The 20,416-nt window shown below is 40.4% G+C and overlaps 1 protein-coding gene across 1 annotated transcript in view; it reads right to left on the reverse strand.

Annotated features, from left to right (window-relative positions):
- The window catches only part of LOC141758271 (1-phosphatidylinositol 4,5-bisphosphate phosphodiesterase delta-3-A-like), a 28,220-nt gene extending 9,122 nt beyond the window's left edge, over window positions 1–19,098 (reverse strand). The window contains exons 1-9 of the mRNA XM_074619490.1: window positions 18,686–19,098; window positions 9,637–9,692; window positions 9,432–9,543; window positions 3,743–3,971; window positions 3,345–3,474; window positions 2,967–3,192; window positions 2,493–2,694; window positions 1,411–1,555; window positions 993–1,145 (exon numbers count right to left, since the gene is read on the reverse strand). Of these exons, the coding sequence (XP_074475591.1) occupies window positions 993–1,145; window positions 1,411–1,555; window positions 2,493–2,694; window positions 2,967–3,192; window positions 3,345–3,474; window positions 3,743–3,971; window positions 9,432–9,543; window positions 9,637–9,692; window positions 18,686–18,776 (1,344 nt within the window). The 5' untranslated portion in view covers window positions 18,777–19,098. The remainder of the gene's footprint in view (window positions 1–992; window positions 1,146–1,410; window positions 1,556–2,492; window positions 2,695–2,966; window positions 3,193–3,344; window positions 3,475–3,742; window positions 3,972–9,431; window positions 9,544–9,636; window positions 9,693–18,685) is intronic.
- Between the last annotated feature and the right edge of the window lie 1,318 nt (window positions 19,099–20,416).

Genomic DNA, 20,416 nt, shown 5'->3' on the forward strand with positions numbered 1-20,416 from the left:
GACACCGTTTACCAGTGCAGCACGTACAAAACGGAGAGGTCGGATATTAAAAAGTGTGTCAGAGTGAAGTCCTTGCATCGGAATCTGACGGAGAGCCAGTCGGAGAGCCAGTCGTTGGCTATTTATAACCACATCCACATTCCAGTGAAAAGTAGCGACTACAGTCCACATATCTATCTGGACAAATCATTCAATCCTGCAACGTATCCTCATACAATGGTTCATAGGATATCTTGCCAAAAGTTATTCCTAATCTTTTGTACATTTTCCTACAAATGTCCAGCAACACGTGAGGCACATATGAATTTCCACTCAATACATGCATAAAGTCTTTTCAAAATAAACTTCTGTCTTCACAGGAAACAACTTAGGCAGAAAAACTACTTGGCAAAAAAACTACTTACAGTGCAGTTGAGTTTAGGAAAAGATCGACTCGGTTAGGCTTAGACAACAAAACTACTTAGTTAGGTTTAGGAAAAGATCAAATTGGTTAGGTTTAGGCAACAAAACTACTCAGTTAAGCTTAGGAAAAGATTGACATAGTTAGGATTAGGCAACAAAACTACTTAGGTTTAGGAAAAGATTGGCATTTGGTTAGGTTTAGGCAAAAAAAATACTTGATTGTGGTTTGGGCTTAAATAACTCCGGATGTGGCGTTACTTAAGTATGGAAGTTACAAATAAATCAACGTTGACTTCTGGTTTCACAAACACCTGTCCCTTGGGTGAAACTCTGGTGTTGTACGTGGCATTTGTCACTCTTTATAGTTCCTGGTTCACGATCATGTGGATTACATACGAATTGATTTTGTATGATATACACACATTACAGTACTTTTCGTGGGCATAACTATGAACGGTGTATGAGGACAGCCTGAATCATGTCAACTGCAAAACCTGCTATTATGTGGTTCACAGACACAATTAGTTTCAATAATAGTAGTTCTTATGGGGATTGAACTTTCATCCGATTATGGAACAGTGGGTCCTTGCCTCTGGAGAAGGCAGGCGGTGAGGATCTAAACCATTGAGGGGCTTGGTGAGCAGCTTGTCTCCCAGGATGGATCGCAGGTGTCGAGCCATTACTGCCTGCTGCTCCACAGAGCAGTGGTTCTCCAGGGACAGGATCAGAGGATAAGGGGACGCCTGGGAGAGAGGGACGATGATGCAAAGACAGGGAGAAAAGGATTTTTTACATGGAGCAGAAGAGAGAAAAGGAAATTATCTTTTGGCCTGACAGAAAAATTGTCAATGTAAATATAACTCTAATGCCGTATAGATTTTAGAAGTATATCATCTTTGTCCACACAAATGAATTGAATTCATTTAGAAACCATGTGTCTAAACTTTTAACCAAGGGGACAGGTGCAGCTGACAAGTAAAATTATTCTGATTCCAGTAAAGTACTCACCTTAAAAGCATAGTCATTGATAGTTGCAATGACTTCAACAAAGGGCACTTTGGAGGTGAGTGTGTGTCCATGATAGATGACCGGCTCTCCTTTATCTCCATCCCAACAGTCCAGCTCCACACAGCGGCAGCCATGATTCAAGGCTCTAAGAGAAGAAAATCATAATTAGGAACCTCTGAAACAGAGATGACTCAGTGAGGAATGGTGTCATTTGAGAGTTTGTGACTAGTTATCTTTCATATATCACATTCATTCAGAAAATGCTACAAAGTGCATTCTGTATGTACACGTTAGGCCCGTCATAGTTAACACGATAATAAACGCAAATTTGTTTTAACACCACTAATTTCTTTAACACATTAACGCAACTTGCAATTTTTAGGTTATTTTTAGGCATATTTGTCTGCTCCCATGTTGATAAGAGTATTAAATACTTGACAAATCTCCTTTAAAGGTCCCATATCATAAAAAGGGACATTTTCATGGCTTTTATATAATAAAGGAGGTTTAAGTTCTATATAAATACTGTGAAAGTATCAAAACGCTTAGTCCACAGAGACATACACATAGCCCATATTCAGAAACTGAGCTTTTGAAACAAGCCGTCAGGATTTCTGTCCATTTGTGATGTCACAAATCAACAATATTTAGACCATTTCAAAGTTTTAAACATAAACATTCTAAATGGGTCCCAGTTTATTTCCTGTTGCAGTGTATGTGAATAACATCAGCTGACAGGAAGTAAACATGGACCCAAGCTGTTGCCTAGCAACGCAATTCTGTCGCAATTCCGTTGCAATTCCATTGAAATGTACCAAAACGGAGCGTTTCAGACAGAGGGTAAATACAGGTGTATTCAGACAGACAGTATGAGGATAATAAAGTTTTTTTTAAACATTAAAGTATGTAAACATGTTCTAGTAGAAAACCAGAATACAAGTATGAATCTGAAAATGTGCATGATATGTCCCCTTTAAGGTAAATTTTTAGAGGATACAAAATTTGTGATTAATTTGCGATTATATATTTCAATCGATTGACAGCCCTAGTACAGGTATGCGTACGGTCCTGTCCACTCTTACCTGATGTATGGCTCTGTGCTGCTGTCCCCAGTCAGCTGGTCCTTAGTGAGGTAGGTGTTGTGGGAGGACGAGATGAAGTAGTGTGCCAGCGGGTGTTTCATGTCTTGGTAAACCCTGGCATGTTCCGGGTTAAACACACAGTTCTCCTTAGACAGCATGTACATGGTGAAACCATTGGGGGTCATGAACTGGTTCTTCTGGGCTGTACTGGGCAAAAGGCACAAACACGAGTCAATAAATGAGGGAATTATTATACTGTATGTAAAATACCATTACATATCCAACCATTTTAGCTCCTTAATATGTGCTTTGAGCATACGAGCTGATATGACATGTAGTCGCTAACTTTATTGGTCCCCCATTTGGTGCTGTAGCGGCAGATAGTGTCTAATGGGTTTATCAGAGCCGTTGTGCTGAACACACACACCAGATAAGTGTCGGTATTTTGCAATATATTGTTACGTAGCACCGTACCCCACTCATTAAGTTCGTAGGTGAGGATGAGGCTTTGGGCATGGGTGACTGAAGCGTCCTCCGCCTGGTCCTTCAAGAAATCCCTCAGGTCAACAGTGGAAAGCACACAGCTGTTGGCAGAGTAGCGGATAAACACAGCATCCAGCTCTGGTCTCCGCAGCAACTCCCTGCAGAACACTTCGATCTCTCCGTGGTCCAGACGATTGTCGGCTGACTGGTCACATTTCTAGCAGAGAAACAGTAAGTGAGACACTCTTTGTTTGGTTTATTCATCCATTGTTAATGCCGGTCTGTCATTATGAATTTATAAATCCCTTTTAATTACTATTGGAATCCCAGATATTAGTCCAGTATTTTTAAGTGTGTGTGTTCAGCTACCTGGAAGAGGCTGCGGGCGTACTGGTCACTCAGGTCAATATTGATCATCTGCAGCAGTGTCTGGACTTCTTCATAGCTCATCTTATCGTCGTGGTTCTGGTCGGCCCGACTCAGGTACGCATGGATCCAGGTGACAACACAATCATAGTCAAGGAAGAAGCAGCAAGAGCAGAACATGTACAGCGTTTGGTGGTGTTTCAGCGATATGGGGTTCTGAAGCACAGAAGTAATCTAGTTCTGCCTATAGATGCTTTGTGTTAGTATTCTGTTTTTTTTGTACATTTCCAAATGTATATGACTTATATGTACAGTATATATGATGTGTGATTATTCTCGGTACTATTGTCTGTGCAGATAACAGTGTAGACAGTTCTACAAATAAACAACAACTAGGATATTGGTCAAGTTTCTCCTTCTGGGTCATGTTTTCCACCCTCTCCTGCAGGGTTCGGATGCCGCGGGCCCAATGCTGAGCCTCCTCCTGGCTCTGGCAGAGGAGGTCCAGGCTCTTGCGGGGCCCTTTGAAGACCACCGTCAAACACCGTTGCTCGGGTACCGTGCTGACCATCTGCCGCAACGTCTCCGACTGGCAACCCTCGCGAACGCACTCCACCTCCAAGACAGAGACTGTGTGAGAGGAAGAAATAACAAGTTAAGTAAAGAGCAAGTATAGTGTCCAACTAATTATCCATCCAGTTCAAGTGATATCCACTCCAGGAGGAACTTATGAGTGCTTATTGCTCAGTTTTGCTGTGGTAGTATTAAGTATGTATCAATCCTTGACCTTTGTTATCACAGTGGAAATATCTGAGAGTTTAGACAGAAAAATATTGGACATTTAAAAAGGAGACCACAACAACAAACATGGTCATTAAGAAGCCATTTCTTCTGGAAGCAACCTTTGCCAATGACAAATTATCAAAGGATTGAAGAATTCTGTCTGCTGTGGGTATCCTAGAGAGGAGACAAATATCTGTGCAGAAGATGTGGAGGGTTAAAAGAGCAAAAGGAGAGAATGGAGCTTCTGTGGTCAGGGCTATTCAAGAATAAGGCTCATAACACTTTGGTAGTTGTTGTTTTAGAGGTCAGGAGGAGGTCATGTTCTCAACCGGCCTTGAGTTCGCAAAAATGGTTTCAGTTCTCCTCGCCATAGATTCTCTAAGCCTCTGAACTCTATTGTAGGCTTTACAGTATTCATCCAAAAGATATTCCCTCATTTTGTGGTGTCAGTTTTAAAGCTAGAGTGAAGGTACTGGTAGTTTTTCCTCGCCAAAGTTTAGCGTATGTTTGGAACGTTATTTAACATCCTTCACGACAAGCTAGTATAACATGGTTGGTACCGATGGATTCATTAGGTTTTTTCTAGTTTCACATGATACCAGTATCTTCACTCTAGCTTTAAAACTGCCCTCTACAACCTAAAAATTGCAAGTTGCATTAATGCATTAAAGAAATTAGTGTCGTTAAAACAAATTTGCGTTGACACGTTATAATCAGGTTAACTTTGACAGCCCAAATTTGGTTTATAATACTGACAGGAGACAGCATTTTACAGCTCTTTTGTCATTTATTGCGTTGATTGCGAGAGCTAAGGAGTGGAAACATGACGTTCGTGTTACAAAGTCACCCACCAGGAATTTGCGCATGCACGTATTTGATTGGACACCGCAAAAACCTTAAATGGATGTCTCATTACATAGCAGAAAAAGTTGAGCCAGGTTCAACTATTGTGCCAGAGTCCCCCCCTCCACTGTCTAGCATAACCCAACCCTTACATCACTGGAGGAGAATAGAACCTTTAGTCTCTTGAAAAAAAAGCTCTCTCTCAACTACAGTGCATCTCCATGATTGAATAAATGCATTACACAATCCTATCTGTGGCTTCTGATCTTTCTATTTGTGACATTCACTTACAGAGTCACATTTTGTACATTCATCTCAGTTCACCGTCAGAAAATATTCTGAATATAGCATACACTGAAACAGATATAGATTTTTTTAGGCGAGCCTTTCTTTTATGTGACTAAAATATGTTTTTCTGCCATCCCCGTCCACAGTACTGTATTGCTTTGCTCCAGTGCCGGTGCTCCTGTCTGTTTCTCCAAGCTGGGGGCGCGCCGACCGTCATCTACTGTAGGTAATACACCTACTATGAATAAGGTCCTCATTCAACCCCTCAACTTGTCAATGCAGATTTATATTGACGCACACACACACATCTGGGCAGCCTACTAGGAAAAAATTATAATATAATGCCTCTGTTCATTTATTTATTTTGTTTGAATAATCTTACCCATTAATCCACAGATTTTCCAGTTTTTCTGGGAATCTGTGTGTACCTTTAATATTTGTCAGACTACTTCCCACAATTTAATGTATTTTCTGTGTTAAAGTTAGATAGTTTGTGTAGTATATCCACGCACACTTCTTCTGCTGCGTGTCAACAAGGAAATTATGGTTACAGGGTATGAGGTTTGGGCAAGAACAGGCTGGGTTTTGGCTGGGTTTTTCTTGTAATCGGGGTAACCCTGAATGCTGTAATACCAACAGACAGTGCTGACACTGGCTTGGCAACTAATAACACTCATGACTGTGCTGCACTGTTGATTCTAATTCCTACTAAATTTAGACACTTTAGTGGAGGGGTGAGCTGTCCGTCACACACACACTGACACAAATCAAGCGAGGTTTCCCTCACAAACAGGGCAGTTTGTGTGTTATTTTCAACCTGTTTGTTCATCCAGCACACCCTGACGCTCATTTCCATAATTATGATCCTGTCCATATGTGTACTTTAACAATCACATGACACTGTCTAATGGGTTTGAATAAACCAAATTAAACATCACTACTGACCAAACCTCAGCTGGTGTTTGCCGATCTCTATTTGCCTGTGGTCTCACTAGAAACTACACCAACTACTGGACTATTAGACTGTGTGTGCCTGACAATACACAGACAGCAGGGAGAGGGCAGTTCTGCTCAAAATATATCAAATGCTGGTCCTAAGGAAGATGCTCAGAGAGTATATGTACACTATGAGCTCTACACAAATATATTATAGCATAAAAGAGTTTAGAACATTATGATAGAAGTATATGATGGCCATTCCCATGCTCTATTATGTCTCATACGTTGTTGCAGCCTTTTTTGCGTTGATATCATTTGTTACACAAATTTTGTGCTAAATTTACCCATTTTTTACCACTAGAGAATTGATAAAAATGATCAATAATCCCTCCAAAATACCACATTAAGACACCAAGACCTTGAGGAACACCATGGAAAAAGCCATGCTGTGATTTGGGATCAAAAACTTTGGACATTTTGAGATTTCTGCAAGATTTGCATTTTTTGGCGATTGGATGGCGAGCACTTCTGTTGTGTAAACTGCTCAGAAACCCCCTTATTGTCAGTATAACTAGAGAAAGCCATCCATCCACTGAATGCTCTAGGTCTTTAGTTTGTAGCTGTAAAGTTTCATGAGGCTTAGATTATCCTACAGGGCACCACAGGTCATTTTATACAGTGAGGTCAAGTTCCAAAAAATGGTCTCACTACAATAAAATGGCTACTATGGGGACTAACATCGTGAATATAATTGGACTCATGGGATCCACAAGAGTCTCAGCTTTACAGTGATACCCAATTTATGTTATTCAAGACTGTTTATGGACCCCAGTATGCAGAAATATTCAAACACACCATTTTAGAATAGGTGAAAATAACACATTTATACTGCATGAAAGAAAATGCATGTTTTTTGCCCCAAACTGCATGTGATTATTATAAACTGGGCATGTCTGTAAAGGGGAGACTCGTGGGTACCCATAGAACCCATTTTCATTCACATATCTTGAGGTCAGAGGTCAAGGGACCCCTTTGAAAATGGCCACGCCAAAATTTAGTGTAACTTTTGAGCATTATTTAGCCTCCTTCATGACAAGCAAGTATGACATGGTTGGTACCGATGGATTCCTTGGGTTTTGTAGTTTCATATGATACCTGTACCTTCGCTCTAGCTCTGAATCTGTTACAGCCTCGGAAAGACAGTAAAGTCGGTCGGGATCGCCTGTGATCCTGCGGGTCTCAGGAGGTTAAAGGGATTAGGACGGAAAAAAATATTTTCTGTTTTTCTTAATACTTAATACTTTCACCTTGTCTGGCCTCCGAAATTCTTTAAAATAAAACTCTCTAGGATTAAGGGCATTAGACTTTACTTCATTTTAACGGGTCAACCGAAAAAAAGGTTGGGAACTACTGCACTACTAGACCACCCAGTCACAATACAGCAAACACATTTGATCTATAATGAGTGGGATAAATTACTGGGTGCGGCTGACAAGCTTCCACTTTCTCGTATATCCACATGTTAATGTCCAGTTAAATCTACTCAGCAGTTTTCAGAATACAAACGACTCACTTAAAACGAAGACATGAACACGCACATCTTTAGCTTGTGAGTGTGTGTTCCTGATTTAAAAAGCTATATTCTTATGTAGAAGACAGAACGGGGAAACATATCTGTAATGATCCAGAGGGTCTTAAAAAAGCAAGAGATGAATGCCACACACTCAAACCTGCACACCAAACACACACTGTGCCACATCACAAGCTCTTGTGGCAATGAAAGGCCTTGTACTGCACCCGGGAGGCTAACGTAGTGGTTGAGTCGTATGGTAACTATATAGCACCAAACCACAGGATCCAGGGCAGACTCCCACCACCGTATAATGTCCTATAATCTCACTGTTTGAACTACGGCAGGATCGGCTGCCCTTTTAGGCTCAGAATAGTTGAGCTCTATAATCAGAGCGCCGTGTGTGACCCTCAGATAGTGGAGGAGTCAGAGAAGCTGTGTGAGCAAAGTCTACGTCTCTGTACAGAGCAGTAAGTAGCATTTAAAGTTCACAAAAATAGATACTGTATATCCATGTTTCACCTTACACGCCCAGTCACTGAGCTCCTCCTGGCAAAGGAAAGGCCTGCTTGTTACCAATCATCACTTGGAGATGGTTCTTAACCTCTGGGTGGGGTTAGGTGGGGTTAGGAGGGGTAGGTTAGCTTGTGATGGAATTTTCCATCAATTCCTCTCTTCTTGGTCGGGAGGTCAGAGTGTTTGTCAGAGTGTCCCTCTGTTGACATTATTGGGTTGGAGTCCTGTCTAGGGGAGCCGCTGTTATCAGTACAGCTGTGTCTGTAGTAAGGACCATAGAGCCAGTCGCTGGGGCAACCAGGGTCTGAGATGCCAGAGGAACGGAGTAAAAACATGATAAGGGTAAAACACTGAGCACCAGGGAGGAAGGGCAGAGTTGTGAGGCCTTCATGCAGAGAGCACCTCAATGGTGGAGACCTGACAATTGTTCCTTGATCAAGCTTCAATAAACCTCCTGTGTAAGACATCAACAACTCCGGGGCCTCTTCCTTCCTATTGAGTTAACTTGTGTATCAGAAATTCCACCACAGCTAATACCTCTTTTCCACCCAAATTAGCGTGTATATGCAGTTTTTTTTAGCCCCAGTAAAAATCACCACTGTGCTCTGACAGACATTATTTCCAACGGCTTGCGCCACGTCACGACGGCTTTTCGCTGCATCGAGCAAAGCTCAACTTTGGGCGCTGCAGGCCGTGACGAGCAAAAGCATAAACATGAGCTCAAACTGCGCTGTGTCTACATTACACATCCTACATTACCCACGATGCAACTCGACCACCGACAGTTCGGTTGGAGATCACTTGAGGACATTTATCATATTTTTCTCACAGCTCCCTCTGGAGACACAATATGCAGTAGTAATCCCCAACACCTGGAAACACACTTTGATGTGTAAAATCAGTGGAGTTCCCCTATAATGGTAAAACCAAATTCTAAAATGACACCTCATATTCATTATATACAAAGTCTGTCAAAATCGTTTCACTTTTAAATCATCCTCCTCTGTTAATCTGTGGTTGTCATGAAGACGTCCTCTGCCTTGTACCTGCACATCATCCTCATTTTGTGGTTGTATGTTTTTGCAATGACTGCGAAGTCAAATTCCAATACATCGATTAACTGATTTTGAGTCATATAAAGGAACACTTACAGGATTGTTGCTCCTTGGCCCAGCTGGATGTCTTGTGGGACTGACACCAGACAGTGACACCGTCTCCCATCAGCTTCAGAGTTCGTCGCTTCTGCCAGCGAGGCGAGCGGACCTTTACGTGTGATAAATAAATCCATTTAAATCTTATTGACTGATCACTAAAAACTAACAACTACTAGTAGTTTATAATTAGTAATACTTTTACCTTTATCATACTGGAGCCCTGCAACATCCGCTTCACGTCTTCATCATCCTCCACTCCTAGAAAGCAAACAGAGAAAAAGATGGTTGTAGAAAGACAGATATGACGTCATGAAAACTTTACTTGTATTTTTGTGTACAGGAAGGCAATAAGTATGCACAGAATTCTGACAACTCAGTGGCACTGAAAGAAGGTGGGGTCGAGGAGAGAAAAGGGAGGATGAAAAGAGAAAATAGAAGAGTGGAGCATACTTAGAATTAGAAGTTAGTGTATATTTATATACATCTGTTGGACCGCAGCGGCTCATATTGGAGCTCTGTAATTCTGACATTTTGCTGCTGAACCAGCAGTTGGGTGTGGCTAGAGATGAGACGGTATGGACGGAGACGTGAAGACAGACAGAAGCACTTGACATTGTGAAAGAAAAAGTAGAGAAAGGACGAGGAGTGAGAGATAGACCAAGGTTGTATCGTGATTGAAATTCCAATTCCAATAAGCTAAGTGCTTTTGGGCTGTTATGAAAGCAATATCCTGTCACACCTTTCATGAAGATAACAAATGAGATGTTCCTTCCAGCTGAATGCAGATGTGTTTCAGCCAAAAGAGATTTTATAATACACACATTTGTTCAATTGCAAGCAATATGTGAAGCTATGTCATTTCTGTATGTCTAGCCTGTGAATGATAACTGCTAATCTCTCCACACCCTTAGGTAGGATGTCCCCTGAAGGCATGACACTTGGTCCAGTACTTCTTAACCAATTTCATTCTTAGTTTCAGCAACTTTTCTTAGCTTCAGCATCAAATTTCACTTGTATGCAGATGACACTCTGCTCTATGTTGCAGTCAATACTAGTGATCAAACCCAGTAGCCAGAAAATGTCGGCATTGTATGTTTCTGCAAACAAAACAAACAAAAAGAAATGTTGAATGTCGACATTTCTGAATAAAAAATACATAATGTTTCATATCAACCTCGGAATAATGGACAGTGATCATGCAAAAATAACAGGATAGTCAGTTCCTGGATTGTTAAATAGACGTCTGATGAGTCTTGTAAACATATTTTGTGACTGACTGAACTAACTTCCCCACTAATGAGATCAGAAGTCATTATATTATTCTGCATATCATTCTGTACAATAACACAATTTTATAGATAATATAAATGATAAATAAAATAAAAATAACTGAAAAAACTGACAACTTAATCAATAATGAAATAATGAAAATAAGTGTTAGTTGCAACCTTAATCCAGATATATAGAATAGAATAGAATAGAATGGAGACTTTATTGTCATTGTCATTGAAAACAACGAATTGATCAGCAGGTGTTGAGGAAGGTGAGCCTGCTTCAGCTTCCTGAGGAAGTAGAGTCTCTGCTGGGCCTTCCCCACCTGATGAGAGATGTTTTTGGACCAGGTGAGGTCTGATGAAATGTGGACTCCGAGGTACGTGAAGCAGTCCACCCTCTCTACCTCCTCTCCACGTACGCAGAGGGCAGAGTGCTCCACCCGCCTGGCTCTCCTGAAGTCTATTATCATTTCTTTTGTTTTAGTTGTGTTTAAATCCAGGTTGTTATGGGAACACCATTGTGTCAGATGTTGGATCTCCTCCCTGTAGGCTGTCTCGTTGTTGTTGGTTATCAGTCCTACTACAGCAGTGTCGTCTGCAAATTTGACCATGGTGTTAGTGGGGTGAATAGTTGTGCAGTCATATGTGAAGAGGGAATAAAGAAAAGGACTGAGGACGCACCCCTGTGGTGTTCCAGTGCTCAGAGTCAGAGTGGCTGAGGTGTGGTCCCCCATCCTGACACACTGGGGTCTGTTCCTGAGGAAGTCCAGCACCCATGTGCTCAGTGAACTGCCTAAGCCCAAGATGCTCAATTTTGGAACCAGTTTGTGTGGAATTATTGTGTTGAAAGCAGAACTGAAATCAACAAACAGCATCCTTACATATGTGTTGTTGTGATCCAGGTGTGTAAGGGCTGCGTGAAGAGCTGTTGTGATTGCATCATCTGTTGATCTGTTTGTCCGATAAGCAAACTGGTGTTGGTCAAGATCGGCAGGGATGACAGTTTTAATGTAGGAGAGAACTAGTCTCTCGAAACATTTTGTGATAATGGGGGTTAGAGCAACTGGCCGGTAGTCATTCAGGCAGTTCACTTTGGTTTTCTTGGGTATAAAGCTCCTCTGAGAAAATCTGAGTTTACACTTCCCTTGAAATCTTTTATAGCTCAACATCCTCATGTTGCAATGTCATTGCAGATCTACAATGAAATTAGAATACATCCAGCTGCAGTTACGTCTTCCTTTCTATACTCCCAGTCTGACTGTGCAACATCTGTTAACCCACATCCACATGATGATTGGTCTTTGGGTTTATTTCTTCACAAGCAGAGCTGGGATTATTAGTACGGTGGCTGTCTTTTATTGGATTAGAAGAGGGGAGCTCAGTAGGAGTGGATGCGTAGTGTATGATGCAAAAGGTCTTGTGATAAATGCAGTCATGGCCCATGAATCGGTATGAGTCAGATATAAATGATAAATATATTACAAGTAAATTTTTTTTTTGGTAATTTTTAGTTAATGTTTTTATCTAGAGCAAGTTAGACATTCATTGTCTTAAACTCTTAAAGATGCATACACAAATATTCTTTATGTTAATGGAATAGCTCAATATAAGATGAAATGCACTTTTTCACTTTCTTGCTGAAAGTTAGATAAGAAGATCAATATCAAGCTCATGTTTGTCCGTTAAGAGTTGGAGCCATAATGTGATTAGCGTAGTTAGCATAGAGAAAAATAGGCTTTAGCATTTATAATAAACGTATAACATAACAAATGTTAACGCTGCATGAAATTTTTTTGCGCACTAATTAACATGTTACATCTTGTTGTTTAATTGACACTATTCCTCTATATCTTTACATAGCAAATAGTTATTTGCCGCTTAAATTAATTCTCTGAATTTCAAATTTAGCACCTTTAACGCACAGACATGAGTGGTGTCAATCTTCTCATCTAACTCTGGAAAGCAAATACTTTGTTTGCTAACACATTCCCCATAACAACTTATAAGATGACATGTCAATATTGTGTTTACAACTTGTTCCACAGCCCCCAACCTGCCCAAAAAAAGATCAATGTTACAGTTTATTATAATGTTTATTTTGCTCCTGTCAAGTGGAAACAGACAAAAAGCCCTAAGCTGCGACTGCAAAACGGTTATGGAATGGTTTCCTTAGTGTACTGCAGCTCCTACTTAAAGCAGTCTAATAAGTGACCATCCAGTAGCTGTAGTGACCAATAGACTGTGTGGAATGTAACTTATCTCAAGTTCCCTATGAGGAGACGCTTAAAATGAGGTGTCAGGGGGCCCTGTGGCTCTGTTATCATTTGGTGTGTGTACATGTTTATTGAGGGGAAGTCATTATCATTTGTTATTATATATTCTAGCTAAAAGAACTATTTGCTCTGCAAAAAGGAATCTTTAAAAGTGCTGTGTCGATGCCTTTGAGCTCTCCTTCACAGATAACTGCTGAGTCCTACGCTGAGTAAGCAGCTGAAACAGAAGCCTCACTGTGGTCTGGGAAGGGCTGGGTCACTACACTACACAGAGGCGTCTTGATACTGGGAAAACACACGCAAGCATGCAGGCACACACCCACACACACACGCGCACACACTCCCCTGTGTACAGCAGTGAGCTACTGTAAATGAGGAGAGCGAGGTTGCAGCAGTGGGAGAAAATCAGTGGGCGTGTGGTTGTACGTGTCTGTGAAAGGAGGAAGTGTGACTTAAAAAACGATTGACCTCTTAAGATTGACCTCAAAACGACCCACCACCACAGAACAGAGCGATGAAACCGTGTGCGTTTACTAAAGATACAGGCTGCTAAATAGAGCCAAATGGTAACAACAACTGCTGTACTGCATGTCTACAGCGATATTTGCTCTATCAAGAGGGTTGAGATAAAGGCCACTGACACACACAAAACACACACAAGCCATTGTGCTGCACTAGTACACACAAAAAACAGTAGGCTAATATTATGGTAGATGTGATTTCTCATGTGTATCCAACTGGACCTGAAGTCACTTGGATACACATTGGCCATTTTGCCAACAGTGGAAAACTACTGACAACATGTTACTGAAATTATTGTCTTTTCACTGAAACAGTCTCAATGTAATACTGAATCCTCTATATGACCTACATAAGCAAACAAGACCATCAGCGAAAAGATAGTCTATTTCTATATAGTTATTCTTAATGGGGGTCATCGGGTCCGATTCCCCGCGAAATAAGACAAAGCGATTTATGACACGCAGGTTCACCAGAACCTCCTTCAGCTCAGACTCTAGTGGGGCCTCCGACAGCGACCAGCCCGTCGCAGACAGACCCAGATCCGGCTTCGCTGCCGCCTTCGACCTGTAGTCGGAGCTCTGGCGGGAGGTGGAGAGCTCCGCGCCCGGCAGCAGCGGCTCCTCCTGATGCAGTAAAATGAGAGGTTTTCTAAAGGGATTCTGGTGCTCAGAAACACTCCCGCTTTTATCCACAGGGACCACCAAAATCAACACAAAATCAAAGTTCCTCGTAGTAGCTTAAACGTATAATACGTAACCGTCGTCGGTTGCTGTTTGTAAACACACCGCATTCAAAGTTGGCCACTCCTCCTCAGCTCAACGAGCCGAGAGGGAGAGAGAGAGAGCAGTGGTGTTAGAGCGAACTATAGAGTGACTGAAGAAAGGGAGCGGCGTTAGTGAGAGCAAAGCAGCGAATCAGAGAAATAAAACATTATTTTCTGATTGTTTCCTGGCGGTTACATTATAAAAAACACAACTAACTCTGCACAACTGTGAGAAGGTGCCCCGTTCTCATCCGTGAAATACAGCCGCTTTGTATCTAAAGCTAAAGGGGGACTGGTGGCTCGGTATCAGAAGCCAAGGGGCGTGACAGAGCGGTGGCATTTGACCACCTGAACGGGCTGCACACCCTGCGCGCTGTTATTGGCTGGGGGATACACCCCTACATGGGGCACAAAGCCACTTTGCAGACGCCCAGAAGAGTCCAGAGTGAAGCAAAATAATAAGAAAAGACGAAAATCCAGGCAGAGGGCTGCAGGGTCTCTGCAGAAACAGACACCAACACACACTTCTAGTGGAGCATAAGTGATGATTGAGAGGGATTCTTTTTGTATCAGTCTATACATTGTTTTTGAGTTAATTCTTGCATATTATACCTTTAAAACAATGAAACAATACCCCAGTAAAAGTAAAAAATAAATTAAACGTTTTAGGCGGTCTAAGTTGCACTTGGTCTAAGTTTAAAACCTTGCAGTACATCATATTCTATGAACTTATGTGTTTTGCATGTGAAATTTTAATCTGCAAAGTCACAAGTAACTGTAGCTGTCAAATGTGTAGTGAATTAAAAAAGTACACTATTTTCGGTAGTTATTATTGGAGTATAAATACTCAAATAAATGCTTTCTTCCTACATGGAAGGGATGCTGGGTGTAGAGGTCCTCCATGGATGGATGTGCTGAGCAGCTTTCACCACCCTCTGTAATGCCGTTGCAGCGCCAACATCACCAGGATGGAGCTGTTTGTCATTTATATTTTGAGGATTTACTTCTGTACCCGTCCATAGCGGATTACACGACTTAAACACTGTTGGATTCACAGATCACAGCCAGAACTAGGCTAGTGCATGAATGAAAACCATAGTGGATATATATATATATATAAAACACCTGCATCAGTACAGCTAGATTAAAGCCCTGTAACAGTAATGAAGTAACCAGGGTGTTTTCCAAACTGCAAGGCAGTTGTAACTATGAGCGATAGTTGATTAATTGACCAATCAATCAATAGGAAATTAATACATTTCGATAGCTTTTGTTGCAACCCTAGTTGTGAGTCACTCTGTCTGACTGTACTCAGCTGGATGTTGTAAACAGACAGTCTATATTTGGCGGGTATTATCAGGCTTTCTCTGACATTCAGAGGCTCAGTGGTGCTGCTGCTGCTGTTGGGACCGTCTCTGTGGGCAGACAGGCCAAGCTATGGGGGGGTTTTTAGGCTAAGTGAAGTATCATATGACAGCTATATTAAAGGATCACAGCTATGAACACGTGGTTGAACATACAGCTATCGTTCATCTTAACAGAACAGTAGACGTGGTTCATTTCTCTGCTGTTTTTCCAACTAGAGTATTATCCTGTTGGCTAGTTAGCTGGCTCACAACTGAGATAACACATTTAACTCCAAGCACTTAACTCTAGTACAGCTTAAAGGGTCATTTTACCCAAATTACCAAAAAAAACCAAACACATTTTCTCATTTTCCCCTTGTAGTATTTAGCCCAAAACAAAGTTGGTGAATGGAATTTTCTCCAGTTTTCATTTGGAACAATTTACTTGGGAGAAAATAGTCCCGATCGAACTGCAAATTGACACTTTAAGATCAAGACAAGTTGAGACATTAACTAAAAATGTAAAAACAAAATCTCTCTCTGAGCATTCAGTTTGACCGAACTGACTGATGTCATCATCACCACAGGTGTCCCATTGTTGACCTGTGTTTTATTTTAGTTCTCTGAGCATTAAAGGTGCAGTGTGTTATATCTGTGTAATATCTTGCCACATGCTCCACACAAATAGGGGGCAGCGTTTCACCTCTATACTGGGTCCATACAACCTATATTTACCAATTTGACCAAACTGAAACTCTGAGAGGCAGTAAAAATAACGCTGCTATCGCTATCACTATCACTATCGCCTCTCCAGGTAAAAGTGGTATTACAAGACAGCTAGCTGTTTAGCATGTTCATTTCAGTAGATATCTCTGCAACACAATATATAGATGTCTTGGACATAACGTCAACACTGTAACCTCTTCATATTCTGTTGATAATATTAGTTCATTTTTTTGAATGTTTTGAATTAAAATTCTGGCCACATCTTACATATTTATTTAACAATTTTTCTATAATCAACAATTCCACAATTATTCGACTCAAAATAACTACAAACTCAGACCTCCTATGTGTCGAACATCTCAGATACAGTTTGGTTGATTTTACTGAGGTTCAGTGACATGGAACGCTCTGCCATCTCATATTTTATTTTAAAGTTGGCACCAGAACAATTTAAGAAAGCCGTTTAAGGTTTGTTTTCAACTCCCCAATGTTTTCCTTATGGATTATTCATGGAAATTGCTCACTAATAATGAGTTTTTATTGATGATATAATAATGCTAATCTTAATTTTATTTCATCACTTCGCTTTTTTTCCCTTTTACTTCTCTCTATTTTTACCATTTATTTAATATTTTGTTCTCATTTTATCAACTTGTACCTTTTTTTTATATGTGTAAACAAATAAAATAAAAAAAATAAATAAAAATATTGCACCTTTAACAAATGAAATCAAATGCTTTTTTGTGAGTATGTTCTGCTCTATTTAGCTTTGGATTACAGGGATGACACAACTGCTGCTAACCTCAACAAGCATGAGGCAGACAGCAGTGGAAGCACTGGCTAGCACCTGGAAAAACCTGCTACCATAAATATGTCCTCTGGTTGTGGAAAACCAGCTGGTAAATGTTTACTTTTTCCCATGTGGGACACCGAAGTTTAAAATCAGTCTGGACAAATACACAGTAGCAACCTACAGAGCAGAAGCTGCACGGTGCCATCTGTGAGTGATTCTTCTTTTATTATCCCACCTAACAAACAACATCATGAGATTCAGAATGGAATAAAACCCAACATCCTTAAAGCTGCAGTGGGGAGAATTTGAGCAAATATGATTAAAAAAAGTTATTTTTCCTGACAGTACTGCGTGAGACAAGTAAAAAAATAATGTTCCTCTATGTCCTCTGTGTCCTCCGGTGCTCCTAATGGCATCTGCAGGATTTTACAGACCGGAGGAAAACAACCAATCAGAGCCGAGCTTGAGCCGTGCCGTCTCTGACGAGCTGTCAATCACTCGTTAACTCTGACCAAACGGTCAAACTAGGCAGCGCTGATCAAATATGAATCAATATTCTGTTACTGTAACGCCTACTTCTCTCCTCAAATGTTTTCAGAATCATCTTGTAGTGCACTGTTTAGCTGTAAGATAGGAAAGTTTGTGACCCGGCAGCCGTGTTGAGATCAGTTGAGGAAATACCACGTTAATGTTGGAAATTACTAAACTAAATTATATCAGAATAAAGTATAAAGTACTAATGTGGATTCTTGGCCTAAAAGCTGCAATTTGTATTCGAGAAAAGTACATATTTGGACTGTGTCCCCTCCCCACACACACACACACACACACACACACACACACACACACACACACACATCCAACCCCCCAGCATTAACACAGAAACTGTTTTTAAAGCCAGTCACATGTCAAAGACCATTTTTAGAACAGTAATGCAAACAGCACTTTACTATGGACGTAATTGCACTTTTCCCAGCTGCTTAACACAACTGCAAATTGGGTGTATGACTGCAAAATTGTGTGAAATTGTGTCTGAAACGTTTACTTATTTTATTTTTTTATTATTATAAATATTTTTAGGTATGTTAATTTTAATACTTATTTATTCTATCCTTTTTAATGCACTGAGAGAGGGAGAAACAATTTTTAATTTCCCTCTGTTTATGCAAATACTCAGTGAAATGACAATAAAGTGAATCTTGAATCTTGATATTTTCATTCTAATATTTCAATATGTAAATAAAAATAAATAATTATCTGTTTGTTTGTTTTTCTCCAGATGATATTAATTACATAAATAAGAATGTTTTGAGAAGAAATAGCTAACATTTTGATATGATGATTGTTTCTCACAGTAGTTTTTTTTAGGATGAGGGTTCAAATCTCTTATTTCCCACTCATGTGCTCATTTTAGATATCACCCCAGCAGTGAGAGGGAGATAACGGTATAGTCTCCAGTGTGTATCAGTGGTATACTACAGTATGTGAGAGGAGGAAGCCTTTGATCACTGAATAGATCATCCAGACTGCAGCAGCTGTATCTCAGACACTCACCCAGGTTCCTCAGAGGATCGATGGCCTTTGACTCGGACGTCCCGGCTCCATTCTTCACCACCGGGGCTGCTTTCTTTTTGTTGCCCAACATAACGCACCACAAGAGGCTGCGCTGTGTTTCCCTCCTTCCTCTGTCTGCCCTTCCTATGGTCCGTCCGGATCCTGCGTGTGTTGTTCCTCAGAGAGATACAGTAAGCGGTCTAGAGGAGGAGGAGGAGGAGGAGGAGGAGGAGGAGGAGCAGCAGGGAGATCCAGCAGCAGCAGGAGGAGAACAGGAGAAGCTCCTCAGCTGCTCTGCAGACTGAACCTCATGCTTTTATCCTGGAGGAGGAGGACAAACCTTCAGCCCTGCTGCTGATGTCACCACCGACAGGGTTTATAAACACAGAGCAGAGCTGGATGAAGCAGACAGGCGTCAATTAACCCATAACACACAAAGGCTTCCTGAAGGGACTTTCAAAATAAAAGTCATGTTAGGTTTGGAGGTCAGCTATAAGCTACTGATATGAACACTGATCCAGGGGTCAAGGGTCAGCAACCTTTACTATCAAAAGAGACATTTTAGGCAAAAAAAAATAATAAATCTGTCTGGAGCCGCAAAACATTGGAGCATTGTACGATACGATAATACGATACAATAATACTTATTGTCAGACAGGTCTGAAATTTGTTTTGCATCACAGCAATTCATTGTGATGAAGGTAACAAAGTTTATAGTCTAAGTATATAGTATATAAGTCTAATGCAGTGAGGGCCAAAGAGCTGATGTACTACAGAGTATTAGGGGCACATTGAGGGGAAAAAATCCTGTGATTTCCAGAATAAAGTCATAAATTTACGAGAAAAAAAGTCGTAATATTACGAGAATAAAATCGCAACTTTACGAGAAAAATAACGTAAAATTACTACTTTATAATATTATGACTTTATTCTCATAATACTACGACTTTTTTCTCGTAAACTTCTGACTTTTCTCATAATATTGCAATTTTCTTCACGTAAACCTATGACTTTATTCTCGAAATCTCTGATTTATTTATTTTTTCCTCAATGTGGCTCTAATACTTCCGTCGTACCACAGACCTACAACAATGATAAATAAAAATGAAAATATAAACAAAAAAAAGTTATTCATTTCCATTTTTAAAAATCCACAGGGAGCCACTGAACACACATTTCTTCCAGAAAAGCGTCAATCATAGTATGATACGATAATAAAAAATAATTATGAATCCTGTGGGTCTAATGATAATAGCCTTATATATATTAGCACATTATAAATGTTATTATAATTTGACAAAATATTCTTCAGTCGTGGTCATTATATATGTAGGGCAGTCGATTAATTCAAATATTTAATCACATGATTGTCCAAAATTTTTTTCATTCACATATCTTGAGGTCAGAGGTCAAGGGACCCCTTTGAAAAAGCCATGCCATTTTCCTCGCCAAAAATCAGTGTAAGTTTGGAGCGTTATTTAGCCTCCATCGCGACGAGCTAGTTTGACATGGTTTTTCACTCTATAGCTTTAAAACTGAGCCCGCTACAGCTTAAAAATTGCAAGTTGTAGTAAATGTGTTAAAGAAATTAGTGATGTTGAAACAAATTTGTGTTAACGAATTTTTGTACATATGATTTATTAAAATGTCATTAAAACTGTTTGGTATGGTCTTCCTCAGTGGAAGGAGCTTGCTGTCATTATGGAAATAGCTCTTTTGGAATTACTGTTT

This window comes from Sebastes fasciatus, chromosome 20 (assembly GCF_043250625.1).
Source record: "Sebastes fasciatus isolate fSebFas1 chromosome 20, fSebFas1.pri, whole genome shotgun sequence".
Classification (NCBI taxonomy): domain Eukaryota; kingdom Metazoa; phylum Chordata; class Actinopteri; order Perciformes; family Sebastidae; genus Sebastes; species Sebastes fasciatus.